The sequence below is a fragment of the Sarcophilus harrisii genome, chromosome 3, assembly GCF_902635505.1.
Source record: "Sarcophilus harrisii chromosome 3, mSarHar1.11, whole genome shotgun sequence".
NCBI lineage: Eukaryota > Metazoa > Chordata > Mammalia > Dasyuromorphia > Dasyuridae > Sarcophilus > Sarcophilus harrisii.
In genome coordinates, this window is record NC_045428.1 from 547,685,604 (window position 1) to 547,702,301 (window position 16,698).

The window sequence follows — 16,698 nt, forward strand, 5'->3', positions numbered from 1 at the left end:
GAAGAGATCTATTTATAGATTCTCATAGCATCAGAACTGAAAGGAACTTTTAGGACAGAGAAAACAAGACATCAGGGGCAGAAGATGAAAAGTTAGCTCCCTGAAAGGAGTTTGTGACCAAAGAAGAACTAGAGATCATTGTTGATCACAAAATAGAAAATTTCGATTATGTTAATTTAAAAAGCTCTTATACAACAAAACTAATGCAAACAAGATTAAAATGGAAGCAATAAACTGGAAAAAACATTTTTTACAGCTAAAGATTCTGAAAAAAGCCTCATCTCCAAAATACATAGAGAATTGACTCAATTCTATAAGAATTTAAGTCATTCTCCAATTGATAAATGGTCAAAGGATATGAAGACAATTTTTGGATGAAGAAATTGAAACTTTTTCTAGTCATATGAAAGGGTGTTCCAAATCACTATTGATCAGAGAAATGCAAATTAAGACAACTCTGAGATGCCACTACACACCTGTCAGATTGGCTAAGGTGACAGGAAAAAATAATGATGAATGTTGGAGGGGATGCGGGAAAACTGGGACACTGATGCATTGTTGGTGTAGCTGTGAAGGAATCCAACCATTCTGAGAGCAATCTGGAACTATGCTCAAAAAGTTATCAATCTGTGCATACCCTTTGATCCAGTAGTGTTACTACTGGGCTTATATCCCAAAGAAATACTAAAGAAGGGAAAGGGACCCATATGTGCAAGAATGTTTGTGGCAGCCCTCTTTGTAGTGGCCAGAAACTGGAAACTGAGCGGAGGCCCATTAATTGGAGAATGGCTGAATAATTGTGGCATATGAATGTTATGGAATATTATTATTCGGAAAGAAATGGCCAACAGGATGATTTCAGAAAGGCCTGGAGAGACTTACACGAACTGATGCTGAGTGAAATGAGTAGGACCAGGAGATCATTATATACTTCAACAACAATACTATATGAAGATCAATTCTGATGGAAGTGGATATTTTCAACAATGAGAAGATCCAATTCAGTTCCAATTGATCAATGATGGACAAAATCAGCTACACCCAGAGAAGGAACACTGGGAACTGAGTATGGACCACAACATAGCATTTCCACTCTTTCTGTTATTGTTTGCTTGTATTTTTGTTTTTTCTTCTCAGGTTATTTTTACCTTCTTTTCTAAATCCGATTTTTCTTGTGCAGCAAGATAACTGTATAAATCTGTATACATATATTGTATTTAACATATACTTTAACATACTTAACATGAATAGGACTGCCTTCCATTTAGGGAGGGGATGAGGGAACGAGGGTAAAAGTTGAAACAGAAGTTTTTGTAAGGGTCAATGTTGAAAAATTACCCATGCATATGTTTTGTATATAAAAGCTATAATTTAAAAAGTAAAAAAAAAAAAAGTTAGCTCCCTGTGGGCAGAGACTGTTCCATTTCATAGTATGGCACATAATGGTGCTTAAAATGCTTATTGATTTTTCTTTTCTTTTTTAAAATTAATAATATTTTATTTTTCCAAATGCATGCAAAAAGAGTTTTCAACATTCACTTTTGAAAACTCTTGTGTTTCAAATTTTTCTCCCTCTCTTTTCCCTCCCCCTTCCCACAACAGTAACCAATCTGGTATGGGTTAAACAAATAAAATTCTTCTAAACATATTTCCATATTCACTATGCTGCACAAGAAAAATCTTATCAAAAGGGGAAAAAATAGAGTGGGAAAAGTATGGTATATTGAAGTTCAGATGCTGCTTTTGACACTGCCTGAGGGGCCTTGAAAAATCACTTAACATCCTGATCCTAAGTTTCTTCATTTATAAAATGAAGTCATTGGGCTAGAGATATATAGAGATAATCTGAGTCTCTGAGATGCTTTTGAGCTCTAGATTTAGGATCTTATATCCACAGAATGTAAGATGACGAGACACAGAATGCTAGATCTGGAGGGAACCTTAGAATATAGAATGTTAGGGCTGGAAGAGGCCCTAGAACATAGGCCATAGTGAAGTGGAAGGAAGGATAGTCTAATAGAAAATATGTTGGACTTCAAATAAGAAAAGGCCTGAATCCAAAGCTCTGACATTTTACTAGTTTTATGTGACATTTGGGGTTGTAAATTTAGCTTTCTGAGCCTTGCTGTACCTCGAAGGAATGTTCAGAGTAAAACACTTATTTCAAATATGCAAATGTGTTATTATTAACATAGAATGTCAGAGTTGGAAAGATCTTAGATTTTAAAATGTTCATAAATTTTTTTTTCATTTGAAAACATTTATAGGATTATAAATTTAGAAAAAGAAGGGATCCCAGAGTTCAAACTCCTCATTTTATAGATGAGGAAACTGAAGTCCAAAGAGGTTACATGATAGTCCCATATCACACAGTAAACTTAATGCAACTTAAATTCAAGGCTTCCCAATTCCAAATCCAGTGCTCTATCCATTGTGCCACAGAGTTAGGCTTCATAATTCAGATTGTGTGGCACAGAATAAGATCAGAACTGGGAGAAACCTTAAAACATAGGAAATCAAAGTTGGGAAATAGATTAGAGACCACTTAGCAAATCTAATTTTTTACAGAAGAGGAAACTGAGCTAAGAGGAGGAGGACAACATTCCACAATCTGTATTGATGGGCAGGGGAAGTCAAATTGAGGCTGGAGAGAGAGAAACCACTAAGGACTGATTAAAAATGTAGACAGATAGATACTCAGAGATGGTGAGAGATGAGATAGAGAAAGACAGAGAGAAAGGGAACAAGGGACAGACAGAAATACCAAGAGAGACAAATATGGAGACAAAAGAGACTGAAAAAACAGAAGAGAGAGAGAGAGAGAGAGAGAGAGAGAGAGAGAGAGAGAGAGAGAGAAGAGAGGGGAAAGAAAACAGAGACATAAAAAGACAGAGAGAGAAGGGAGAGACAGAGAGAGAAAAGGAGGGAGGGAGAAGGTGAAAAGCAGGAAGGAAGGGAAGGAGAAGGAGAGATAGAGAAAGGGAGAGAGACAAAAACAGAGACAAAGAGACAGAGAGACAGACAGAGATAGAGAGACAGAGACAGAGAGACAGATAATATTAACTGATGAGGGGAAAAGAAACCCCAAGTTTGGAGTGAGAATCTTAACTAATTCTCTCTGACCTAATAAGATGCATAAAACACCTAGGTCACCTTCACATCACATCAACCTGGCTTCCTTTCTAATCAGGTTAACACGCTTGTAGTTGAAGGGAATGTTTCAAATCACAGATTCTTCACCTCTTTTGTGTCCTAGATAGACTCTTTAGTCAGACTAGTGAAAGCTGTGGGTTCCTTCTCAAAATTATGCTTTAAAAATAATGAAAGGAAATACTAAATTGAAGTTTTTGTTGTTGTATTTCAATTGTGTCTGACTCTTTGTGACCCCATTTGGGTTTTCTTGACAGAGATACTGGAGTGGTTTGCCATATCCTTCTGCAGCCCATTTGACAGATAAAGAACTGAAACAAGGTTAAGTGCTTGTCCAGAACCACACAACCAGTGTCAGAGGTCAGATTTGGACTCATAAAGATGAATCTTCCTGTCATCAGACCTGCCCCTCTATCCACTGTGCCACGTAGCTGTTCCAAATTGCAGTGAGAAGTCAATAAAAATAAAGGTAATTTTTCTCATCCAAGTTCCCAGATCCCCTGACATCTATAAGAATCTCTAAAATTCAGTATTTTCTGCTATCCTTCTGGACAAAATAGAGAGATGTGGGTTAAATGATGGTATAGTGAAATAGATGGAGAACTGACTGAGTCACTGTACCGAAGCAATACAGATTAATGCATCCAGAGCCAGCAGGAAGGTCTCTAGTGGAATACTCCAGGGATCTAGATTTGGTTGTGTGCTGAATACCTTTTCTAAAAAAGTAAATCAAAGATAGGAATGAAAGCCTGGAAAACATGACTGTCCAATCTGAAGATGATACAACACTGGAAAGGACAGCTAACCAAATGAATGGCAAAATCAAGATCCAAAAAAAAATTTTAAAAAACTGGAACTATGGCCAAAATGTAATATAATAGGAATAAATGTAAGGACCTTCACTTAAGATTGTTTAAAGCCAACTTTTAAAAGAACAGGATGGGAGAGGTGAAACCAGGTAATAGTTTATGTGGGAAAAAATAATCATTTTAGTAGACTGAAATGTATTATGAATCAACACAGTTAACTTCCAACTGTACTGAATATTGCTTCCTTTCCTGCACTCTGGGATCCAGAGACCTCTCCTAACCTCAACCTCCCAGAATCGCTCTCTTCCTTTAAGCTCTACCTTTTATATCAAGCCTATGGATGTGCTTCAAGTACTAATAACTTTCCTCCCAAGATACTTTGTATTTTATAATTTTGTATTTGTTTGTATTTATTGTCCTTATAATCATTCTGAATACTTACATACATATATATCTATAAAGGCAAAGATTTCGTGTGTAAATTCACTTCTCTCTGCCTAGAATTTTTCTTAAGCACCAAATGGGAATAATAATCCCAAATATTCATATTGTCTCCACCATTTGAAAGTAAATTCCTTTAATTGAAAAGTGTTTTATTCTTTGGATTTGTGTTCTTAGTACCTAGTAGAATGTCTGCTATATAGTAGATGCTTTAATAAATGGTTAATAATTGAGTGATGGATGATAACTCTCTCCCCATTCCCCCCAAAGCTCATATGATCTTAGACGATATTAAAAGGGCAGATGATAGTCCCGCTGTCCTCTATCCTGTTATACTGTCTCTGGAGTGGTATATTCTGTTCTAATTTCTAAATCTCCATGTAGGGCTTCCAGTCAAGGCTGGAGCATTTTGCATGTGATTTTCCTAACAGCTGGAGAAAATGCTGGCTCAATGGAATATCTTTTGAGAGGCAGAATATTGTAAGAGTTTTAGAAAGAAGAAACATTCTTTATGTTTTCAAGAGTAGAGACATTCATGGTTCTACGCTCTCTTTAGAACCAACTTCAGAGAGGAGAAAAAGGAAGAATCTCTTGCAGACATTTCAAGGAGCCCACATACCTGCAAGAAAATCTCTCAAAGCAATGTTACATCTGTATATATGTTCCTCCTTCCTGAAATGTGGTAAATTGAGAGAATTTTCTATAAGTGTAAAAGGGGACATCTTTTTCTCATTACTTTATTTGCTATGACATTTGGCAAGTGTCTTTTGCTTTGAAATGATATGTCTTCTGGCTGACGGCTGAATGTAAACACAGAAGTAGGGAACCTATGAACTATTTTTGAGAGAATGCTGACCCACATGTTGCCTTGAATCAAGGAAGGAGAAATAGAGTGGGGAAGGCAGGGACTAAGCAAATGAGAAAACTGCATCTCAGAAAAATAAAATGATTTGCCTAAGGTCTCATTGATGTGTTTGAGGTTCAGCATTAAATGATGAGATTGATGAAGGCACACCAAATATTGCTGTTTGGAAACACGTTGGGGATCGGGCACGTGAATTCACAATGGCCATTGTCTTTCGTAAAAGGTGGGTTTATAGCAGGATGAATACAGAGAGGCTTGGAGAGAATTACATGAATTGATGCTAAGTGAAATGAGCAGAACCAAGAGATCATTATATATGTCAACAACGATACTATATGAAGATGTATTCTGAATTTCTTTGACAAAGAGACCTAATTCAGTTTCAATTGATCAATGATGGACAGAAGCAGCTACTCCCAAAGAAAAAACACTGGGAAATGATTGTAAACTGTTTGCATTTTTGTTTTTCTTCCCGGGTTATTTTTACCTTCTGAATCCAATTCTCTCTGTGCAACAAGAAAACTGTTTGGATCTGCACACATACATTGTATCTAGGATATACTAGGACATATTCAACATATATAGGACTGCTTGCCATCTAGGGAGGGGTGGAGGGTGGAGGGAAAAATCGGAACAGAAGGAGTGCAAGGAATAATGTTGTAAAAAATTACCCTGGCATGGGTTCTGTCAATAAAAAGTTAATATAATAAAAAAAAGTTGGGTTTATTTGTGAGAAGAGGTTACACACACTGCATACCTTCTTAGAATGGCTAAGATGACAGGAAAAGATTATGATGAATGTTGGAGCAGATTGGGAAAACTGGGACACACTAATACATTGTTGGTGGAGTTGTGAATTGATTGATCCATCAATCACTTTGGAACTATGCCCAAAGAGCTATCAAACCTACCCTTTGAGACAGCAGTGTCTCTACAGAGCCTGACTTACAAAAAGATCATAAAAAAAAAGAAAAAGGACCCATATGAGCAAAAATGTTTGTGGCAGCCCTTTTTGTAGTGGCAAGGAACTGGAAATTGAGTGGATGTCCATCAGATGGAGAATGGCTGGGTAAATTGTGGTATATGGATGTTATGGAATATTATTGTCCTATAAGAAATGATCAGCAGGATAAATACAGAGAGGCTTGGAGAGACTTACTGGAACTGATGGTAAGTGAAGTGAGTAGAACCAGGAGATCATTATACACGGCAACAGAAAGATTATATGGTGATCAGTTCTGATGGATGTGGTTCTTTTCAACAGTGAGGTAATTTAGGCCAATTCCAATAGACCTATGATGGAGAGAGTCTTCTGCGCCCAGAGAAAGAGCTGTGGAACTGAGTGTGGATCACAACATAGGATTTTCACTTTTTTGTTGCTGTTTGCTTACATTTTGTTTTCTTTCTCGTTTTTTTCTTTTTGATCTGATTTTTTTGTGCAGCATGATGATTGTAGAAATATGTAGAGAAGAATTGCACATGTTGGGCATGTACTGGATTGCTTGCAGTCTAGGAGAGAGGATGGGAGGAAGGGAGAGAGGAAGTGTTGGAGTACAGGGTTTTGCAGAGGTGAGTGTTCAGGATTATCTATGCATGTGTTTTGAAGATGAAAAGCTTTAATAAAGGGAAAAGAAAAATGGGAAGAGTTTACAGACAAAGAGATATAATAGACACCAGGCATGCTAAATATGAAATAGATTTGGGAGAGCAATAGGCTTACCAAGGAAAAGAGTTTGAAAAGAATCCATATGCCAGGAGGTAGTACTCCATTGACTAGCAGGTTAAATCCACAGGGACTTAGCGCCCTAAAAGAGTTAATTAGCTATAAGAAGGGAAAGACACCAGGAGATTTGGGGAGGGTGAGGAGAAAGACACCATGAGTCAAAACACCATGATGGACTAATCCCAAAAGGAATTCAACAAAGATGATATGGGTCATAGCCAGATTTGTAAAAAGGGAAATTTACCCTCAGGGATTTGACATAACCTGGATTTCTGACTGGATACAGAAATGTGGGGCTACCCACCCTCCACAGAGAGTAGAATCCTGATTGCTTCAGGGAGTAATTTTATCAGTACTTCAGGCTTTCTCTGCCAATCCCACCTAGGTACCCTGGACCTCATCACCACAGTCAGTCAATGGCAGAGTAGATTGAGACCAGGCCTTCTAAAACTATGATCAGGCCTTCATTCGATGCCATCATTTTTATGTCGATTTTCACTCTACCTCCTGTCTCTACCTCCAGTTCAGAGAATCCTAGAAATGAAGATTTTTCTGCCTTTCCTTCTCCCAGAGTACAATGAGTGCTCAACAAACGTTCATCATTCCCTCTTATCTGATTCTGTGGCCTCTGCTTGAGGAGGAGACTAGCATTGTAGCCTGTGGTCGTTTTTCTGAAACTCAAACAAATTGTGGATTCAGCAGAGCCAAAAGGGTGACCTGGTTTTTTATGTGTTATTATTTAGGTCTATACAAACTAGGAGATGAAAGCCCACCTTTAGGTTGTTATGGGAAAATTATCTTCTCTCTTTGGGTCTTACTTTCCCCATGTGTAATTCAATTCCTTTCAATAAACATGTGTCAAGCATTGTACTAAGCAGTGGGGATATAAAAAAGAGGAAAAAGACAGTTCCTTGCCTTCAAGGAGCTGACATTCTAAAAGGGGAGAAAGCAAACATTTGTTTGTACAAAAACAAGTTACATAAAGGATAAATGGGAAATCATGAACAGATGGAAGGTGCTGGAATTAAGAAGGGTTGGGAAAAGCTTCCTATAAAAGATGGGATTTTAGTTGGGACTTAAAGGAAGCCAGGGAGACCAATAGGTCAGAACAGAAGACAGTGTTCCAGGTATAGGGAGCAGTCAGAGAAAATGCCCAGAACTGAGAAATAGAGTGTCTTGTTTGTGGAACAGATAAGAGGCCAGTGTCAGGAAATTGAAGAGTAAGAGATAGGGAGTAAGATGTAACAAAACTGGAAAAGTAGGAGAGGGTTAAATTCTGAAGGACTTTGAATGTCAAACACAATATTTTATACTACTCCTGGAGGTGATAAAGATGATTTTTTTAAAAAAAAAGTAATAAAAAGTGATTTTTTAAAAAAGCTCCTGGAATCTGAAGGGTGGTGAGTAACAAGATCACCCTTGCATTTTGGGAAAAATCACTTAGTGAATGAATGCAGGTTGGATTGGAGTGGAAAGAGACTTGGGACAGGCTGATCCCCTAGTAGCTATTGCCATAAGTCAGATGTTCAGAGAATGAGAATCTGCACCAGAGTGACAGCAGTGCTAGAGGAGAGATGGGGGCCTATTTGAGAGAGGCTGTGGGAACAGGGAGTGAGGAATCCAGGATGACTCCTAGGTAATGAGTCTGAGGGACTGGGAGGATGATGTTACCTTCTACACTAATAAGGAAGAAGGAGGGAGGGCTTAGGAGGTAATACTAGATGATTTCTAAAACCCCTCCCAGCTCTGACATTCTATATTCTAAGCAGAGCCACAACCAAAATTTTGACATTTGCAGCCAATTGAATTTGGAGAGTAAGGAAAAAAACTTGGGATAACCCATGATGCTCTGAGGCCATCATGTACCATCATCCCATCTAACCTCAGGCTTCCTATGTGGCCCGAGTCCCCAGCCACATCAGCAATGGCAGTTGCAGTAGTATAGTGGTACTGGACTACAGTGGGCTGAGGTGATGTTGAAGGTAGGGCTGAGAAGGCAGGAAGACCATGACATCAGAAGCCCTAAGAAAAAATGCCAGTTGTCCTGTAATCAATAATAGCTCTTGCCTAAAGTCAGTCCTTTTCTCCCTTGTATAGTCTGGATTATAAAGCCAAAATCAAGGAAGCCCCCAAATTCTGTCACAAATTCTTCTGTTCTACTGGGGAATGGAAGGCATGGCCAGGCAACCATTCAAACAAACAAACAAAAACAAAAACATGGTACAAGTTGGCAGTGCCAGAAAAGGCAAAACAATCTTGGGCTGCCTTGAGAGAGGGGTGTTGCTTAAAGTGAAAAAGGCAATTGTCCTTCTGTTTCCTGCCTAGATCAAATCACATCTGAAGTGATGAATGTCATTGAATGGGGAGGGAATAAGCACTGAGGATTTGTTGAAGGAGCTGGAGATAGTTATTCTGGGAAATGGAAGACTTAGCAAGAAACTTCAAAGTGTTGGTTGCCATAGGTTTGACCTCAAAGAAAGAACTGAGAGGGATGTACAGAAGGTACAGAGAGGGATTTTTGTAGATTTGGGCTCTTTGGAAATGGAACACTTCCAAGTATTTCAAAGGTAGAGCAGGCTGCCTCAATCAAGTAACCTCTCCACAAGCAATTGTTAAGCACTTCTTTTATTCTAGGCACTGTGCTAAGCATTGTGGATACAAGGAAAGACAAAAATAGATTCTGCCCTCAAGGAAGGAAGGAAACAAGTATTTATTAAGTTTTTACTGTGTGCCAGAAACTGTGCTAAATGTTTTACAAATATTACCTCATTTAATCCTTATAACAACTCTGGAAAGTGGGTGTTATTATTATCCCCATTTTACATGAAGAAAACTGAAGTAAGTGGATGTTATGTGACTTACCCGAACTAAGTGTCTGAGGGCAGATCTGAGCTCAATTCTTGTTGACTCCATGTCCAATATTCTATACACTGTACCACCTAACTGCTCCAAGAAGTTCATGCTATAATGGAGCAAACAAGAACATGAACATATGAAAGCATATACAAGATATAAGAGAAGAATCTAATTTTAATCTCAAGCGCCTGAGGAACTGGGAAAGATCTTTTGCAAAAAGTGACAGTTGAGTTAAATGTTCTTGAAGAAAAAGAATTCTAAAAGGCAAAGATGAGCTGAGATTGCATGGAGCAAACCTGTACAAAGGCAGGATGGAAATAGGAATGGAGATGGAGATGGAGATGGAGATATAAATGAAGGTACAGAGGGAGTTGAAGATGGAGATGGGGATAAGGATGGAGGTTGGAATAGAAATGTGAATGGAGGGTGGGGATGGAGGTGGAGATAAAGGTGAAGATGAGGATGGGGATGGAGAGGGAGATGGAGATGGGGATAGGGATGAGAATGGGGATGGAGATAGGGATAAGGATGAAGATGGAGATGGAGAGGAAAATTTAGATGAAGTTGGAAATAGGGAAGGAGATGGAAGTGGAGATGGAGAATGGGCATGGGGGTGGAAATGGAGTGACCTAGGAAAGGAACAATAAAGAAGCCATGTTTTTGCCATTGAATCGTAGTTTGTGGAGATGAAGAAAAAGTGAATAGACTAGAAGGTTAAGAAGGGTACAGATGATGAAAAATTTTAAATGTCAAACAGAAGACTTTATAGTTGATCTTGAAGATAATAAGGAGTCACTGGAGTTTACTGAGTAGGAAAGGGTGGTATGCTAAAAACTACAATGTATGAAAATAACTTTACACAGTTAAACAGAAGATAATTGGAAAATGGAAAGATGAATTTGAGAAAACAATTAGAAGGCTATTGTAATAGACCAGATAAGGTGAGTAAAGAAGAAGGAACAAATGTGAAAGGTGGTATGGAGATACAATTTACAGGATTTCTGTTGTTGGTAATGGATTAGATATGTGGGATAAAAGTGAGGAATCAAGAAGCAAAAGAAAACTAATGACTTTATGAGAAATCAAAAAAGAGTAAAGCAAAAGCAAAAGAACAAAAAAAATAGAAGACCATGTGAAATATCTCATTGGAAAAACAACTGACACCCTTTGATCCAACAGTGCCTCTTCTAAGTCTGTATACCAAAGAGATCATAAAAGAGAGAAAAGGATCTACATGTACAAAATTTTTTGTAGTAGCAAAGAACTAGAAATTGAGTCGATGCTTATTAGTTGGGGAATGGCTGAATAAATTATGGTATATGAATGGAATATTATTGTTCTATAAGAAATGACAACAATGTTGATTTCAGAAAAGCCTGGAAAGACTTACATGAAAGATGGTGAATGAAGTGAGCAGAACCAGGAGAACACTGTACACAATAACAACAAGATTATGTGATCACCAACTGTGATGGACTTGGTTCTTCTCAACAATAAGGTAATTCAAGGCAATTCCAATAGATTTGGGATGAAAATGCTATCTGTATCCAGAGAGAGAACTATGGAGACAATTTGGATGGAAACATAATATTTTCATCTTTTGTCTGTTTGTATTTTCTTTCTTGTGTTTTTTTCCCCCTTTTGGTCAGATTTTTCTTGCACACTATGAAAAATATGGAAATATGTTTAAAAGGATTGCATAAGTTTAACCTATGTCAGATTGCTTGCTGTCTTGGGAAGGGAAGAAGTAAGGGAGGAAGAGAGAAAAATTTAGAACACAAAATCTTACAAAAATCAATGTTGAAATCTATCTGTATATGTATTTGGAAAAAATAAAAACTATTCAGAAAAAAAGAAATGTTATAAAGGGGATATTTATACAGATAAGGGTTGAGTTTCTGGGCCTCTGAGGCCCCTTCCAATTCTGAAAATCATTATTTCTCTCATAATGGCTCCCCTCACCTTGAAGGGGACACTTGCTACACTAACTATGATTCTTTAGACCCTAGGAAAAATGGGATTTGGTCCAGAGGTGGAATAATCCTGAAAAAGTAGAGGCCCCTAGGGTAAGCAGTTTAGGGGAAGAAAATCCTTGAATAATGGGCCATTTAGGAAGGGCCTGTTAAGGACAAAGTATATCCCCTCCAGGCACACTTGGCCAAGTCACAGTCTTGGAGGAGAGAGGGCTCATTTTCACTCTACCATCAAGCATTATGGATTGATAATGTTTCCTGAGCCAGGACCAAGTAGATGTGTTAGTTTCCCCAAGCAGAAGCCCCAGCAGACCTATTGCTTCGGAGTTGCATCATCAGTTGACAGCAGCCATCCCTCTCCATCCTGTTTCAACGGTCATAAAGACCTTGTGAGCCAACAGATAATGCAATCATTGGTGTTATTATATCTCACACAAGATCAGAGCTGTGAGAAAGCTGAAAGGTTCTCCAGCCTAATCCTCCCATTTTACAGATGGGAAAACAGACACAAAGAGAAAAGACTTGCCCATGGTGACATGATGTAAAGAAAAGAATAGTGGTTTGGGACTTACTGTATGACCTTTGGGAAATCACCAACAACCTCTCTGTAAAATTAGATGAAGAGGGATGGGTAGAAAAGATCTACAGACCCTCCCAAACTCCTACAAACTTACATTTTTGCTAAGTTTTATGGTTACAGAGCACTTTATAGCAATTATCTCATTTGCTCTTCACATCAAATTATTCCCATTTTACAGAGAGGGAATATATAGTCAGAAAGTTCAATTGAATTTGTTGAAAGTCACAAAGCTAAACCTTGATAAAGTTGGGACCTGAACCTAACTCCAGTGCCCTTTTCATACATGCCCTCATCATACATACATAATACTCTCATACATCAAATCCCTCAAACTAGTGTCACCATTTCATATTTACTGCTAAACTTTTTTTTTAAATCATCTACAATCAATGAGTCTACTGCATTACTGCCTACTCATTCCTCAACCCATGGAATCCTGAGTTTCATTTCCCCTCCTCTTACTCTCTAAAATCTTAAGTGACCTCCTAATCACTGGGGAGAGGTATGACTAGACAATAATTCATAAAGAAAAAGATCTGAATGTTTTAGGGGACTGAAGCTCAATGGATGTCTGTAATATAACATGACAGCCAAAAAGTTAATGCAATCCTATGGTGTGTTGAGAGGAGTTCTATCCAAAATGGGGAGAAAGCATTGTGTTTTGCCCTGGACAGATCATATCTAGAGCACAGTGATCACAAATGTATTGGGTGCATGTTGTTGTTTAGTAGATTTTTGGTTATGTCTGATTCTTTATGACCCTTTGAGTTCCACCACATTGAAGACTGGCCACCCAAGAATCTACTGTAACCAGCTAGAAGGGAACCCAAGGTTCTCCTCATTTATCCCTCTGTGAGACCCTATCCAAAAAGAACTGACATCTCATTCTTGTTCCAGCTCTCCTTCCTTCTTGAAGAAGAATAGGACTGATCACAGGTGAAAAGAGTAGGTAGGGGGAGTGAGCTCCTTGGTATCAGGAGACCCCACTGAGGTCCAGCTCTGTTCCTTATTGTTTAAGTGATTAGCTCCACAGAGCCTCAGTTTCCTCATTTGTGAAATGAAACCATGACTTGGACCATCTGCCTCCAAGGGCATTGTGAGGGAAAAGATTTATAGCCCATTACATTGAGATTTGGGTTTGGTTTGGCCCAATGGCAGAGTTGTATAATGAATTCAAGGCAGGACAACTTTTCTTCCCACTTCTAAGAAACTTATTATCATCCTGGACAAGTCAAGGAGGTCTCAGACTAAATGTTTCAAAGCAGATGTGAATCAGCTATGGTGAAGGGAGTTTTCTCACCAGATAGTTCCTATCCCCAGTGCAATAAGAAGTTCAAATTAAAAGGGGGCACAGAAATTTAGCCTGTTGATTTGTATGAGGAAGGAGATGCAGAAGGAGGAAAAGGAAGGAACACTACCTATCGGGCAGTGTTGTGAGATAGCACAGCTCTGACCTCCTGCTCCCTCCCCTGCTCCTTCTTCAACAGCACCACCAACAGTGGGCAGATGGGGGCAGCAGCCACCAGCAAGCTGTCCTTGCAGTTCTCCAGAACTCCACCCCAAGCCAGACCAACCCAGGACGCTCAGGGGCCTCAACCTTTCAAGAATAAGCTCAGAACAACTGCCATTCTCTCCAAGAAGGAAGCTGGGTAAGATTGCGCCATTTCAACTGAAAGACTGGAGGGCAGTTTCAAAAGAAGGTGACATCTGCAGTCCCCAGTGGTCTATTGATGCCCCAATTCTGCCCACCCCACACCCTATCCCCCCACAGCCACCCTCAGCTCTGGTTTCTGCTTAGGCTTCTTCTTTACCCCATTCACCCACATCCCCTCAAAATCAAACGAACTGGTACATTGGTAAATGCTCTCACAGCAGGTCCCCCCAAAATCAGGTCAGCAGACTCTAAATCCAAAAGGAAACATTTATTTTGGCTTGCAAGGCAGAGAAAGAGGGCAGTGACTTTAAGCCAGTTTGTCACCCATGAATTGGGGAACCTCCCCTCCCCCAAATAGTCCCAGCATAGGGCCAGTGGCTTGCAGAAAAAATCCAACTATGGCAGTGACCCAGGCACACCCTGCCCGTGCCCCTAAAATAAGTATAGGGATCCACCTTGCCAAGGGCTCCATATCCTTTCAGTCAGACGGGAGGGAGTCTTGGAAAGCAGCAAAGGAAAGATCTGGGAGAGACCCTTGGCCTAAAATGGCTCAGCAGGGAGGGTACAAAGACAGGCTTCTGTCATTCTCCTCCCACCCCACAGTCAAGAAGTCTGGTATAGTGGGAAAGCCTTTAAGAGGCAGATCTGGATTCAAATCCTACTGCCTATCTAATAAAATAAAAGTAAGCTGGAGAGCCACACAGGTATTGGGAAATGCCAAAGAGTCTCCTCCAAAATCATGAACCCAGACCTTTTTAAACCCCAAGGACACAAACAGTTAATACTGGCGGGGGCTTCTTTCCAAACATGACTCCCTCCCTCCAAGCCTCTGGATCTTTACTCCAGAAATTAGCCAAAAGGGATCCAGGGGCTGATAAACTGATAAGAGACTGGAATTAGGCTAGACCTGATTGTCTGCTAGATTGGCCAAGGGAAAAGGCAAGGGAAATCCTCGAAAAGACCAAAGTCCTGGGGCCCTCAGCAGCTCACGGCTCCGGCCTGCTGTTTGCCCCCAAAGTCCCAGAGGCAGTCGAACTCATTCTGTCCCAGGAAGAGCTCAGGCAACTCTTGCACGCGGTCTAGCCCCAACTCCTGTTCCAGAGAAGTCAGCGTCTCCTCGTCGATGAGCTCGGCGTCCACGCAGCTCAAGGTCAGCGCGGGGGGAGCCAGGTCTGGACCCATAGGGCCTGACCAGCACCGCGGGGTGCTCGGACCCAGGGCACATCCGGCAGGGTGGCCCTGGTAGAACGGGTGGAGTTTCTGCCTATGCAGGCTGGCTGAGAGCTGCGGCTGCCGCGGGGGCCCCGAGAAGGGTCCGGGCTGACCCGGGTACATCAGGGTCCCGGGTCCTGACTGCTGGGATCCCAATTGGACAGCTGAGCTGGCCCGGAGGCGCAGGTCCCCGTTCTCAAGGCCGGCCCCAGAATAAGGGTGCGGGAAGCCGTCGGCAGCTGGGGGTAGACTCCGGAATACATGGGGGCCGGTGGGCAGATTTGCCACCCCCACGCGGTGAGCCTGCAGCCCGGGAACTCCGTGGCTCAGGGGGAGCATCAGGGGATCCGTCATGGGCGCAGAGACAAGAGAGAGGCGGGGAGAGGGAAATAGAGGATCCTGCAACGATAGCTGGAGAGTCAGCCCCGGCTTCAGGGAGAGCCCCGCTTAGCCTGGCACTGTTCTGGGCGAGGACTTTGTCCCAGTCCGTGAACTGGACCCCGGGACGGCTGCCTTCACCTAACTTCTCCGCGGGGCCCCAGCCAGGACAAAGGAAGCCCGTGCCGTCCGCTCCGTCACCCCGCAGGACGCAACCGGAGCAGTCTCCTGTAGCTGCAGTTCCGAAAAGCTCTTTTCTGCTCGCGGTGCAGGTCAGTAAAGAGCCGAGCCGAGACTACCGGGGCCGAGACAAACCACCCTCCCTCAGCCCCAAGTCTGCGACTATCCTTTTATATAGCGAGGCGGATCGCCCGCCCATTCACACGCTCATTGGACTCTCGGGCCTGGGCTAGGCCGACCTCGGGGAGAAAGGGTCCGCCCCCCCGTCTGCGATTCCTCTCTCAGTTCTCCCACGCAGGTTGGTTTTACGCGAGCTTTACGGAGTCACAGGCGTGAGGAAGTGTCCCAGAAAATCGGGTGCATGACCTTGGTGTGCAAGTCAAGTCCTTTTCTAGGACTCAGTTTCCCGTATTTATAAAATGGGGGATTGCTCTAGCTGGTTTCTAAAGTTCCATCCAGTTCTAAATTCTATAATCCCCGGCTACCCTTATCCGCTTTGGGCAATTGTGAGATCAAAATGGCTGCAAGGGAATGGGTCTGTTTTACACCTAAAGACTTTCAGTGAGGAAACATTACTTTCTTTTTTTAAAAAGCTTTTTATTTTCAAAACATATGCACGGATAATTTGACAACATTGACCCTTGTGTTTCAGATTTTCTCTTCCTTCCCCCCACTCCCTTCCCTAAATGGCAAGCAATCCAATATATGTTAAACATGTTAAAATATATGTTGAATCCAATATGTATAAACATTTATAAGATTCTTTTGCTGCACAAGACAAATCAGATTAAAAAAAAAAAAAAAGCAAATGAGTAAGAAAAAATGTAAGCGAACTACAAAAAGAATGAGAATGTTATGTGGTGATCCACATTCAGTT

General features: G+C 40.9%; 2 protein-coding genes across 2 annotated transcripts in view; one reads left to right on the top strand and one right to left on the bottom strand.

The window, feature by feature from the left end:
* LOC116422627 (antizyme inhibitor 2-like) overlaps window positions 1–14,050 on the top strand; it is a 43,676-nt gene extending 29,626 nt beyond the window's left edge. The window contains exon 6 of the mRNA XM_031961520.1: window positions 13,885–14,050. Coding sequence (XP_031817380.1) covers window positions 13,885–14,050 — 166 coding nt within the window. The remainder of the gene's footprint in view (window positions 1–13,884) is intronic.
* Window positions 14,051–14,298: 248 nt separating this feature from the next.
* On the bottom strand, window positions 14,299–15,893 carry CITED4 (Cbp/p300 interacting transactivator with Glu/Asp rich carboxy-terminal domain 4). Its single transcript, XM_031962328.1, has one exon. It carries the CDS (start codon window positions 15,615–15,617, stop codon window positions 15,030–15,032), a length of 588 nt encoding a protein of 195 aa, XP_031818188.1. The 5' UTR covers window positions 15,618–15,893; the 3' UTR covers window positions 14,299–15,029.
* Between the last annotated feature and the right edge of the window lie 805 nt (window positions 15,894–16,698).

What these genes read in the sequence shown, in the direction of transcription:
- CITED4 (XM_031962328.1), bottom strand. Translation starts at nt 15,617, where the DNA reads ATGACGGATCCCCTGATGCTCCCCCTGAGCCACGGAGTTCCCGGGCTG.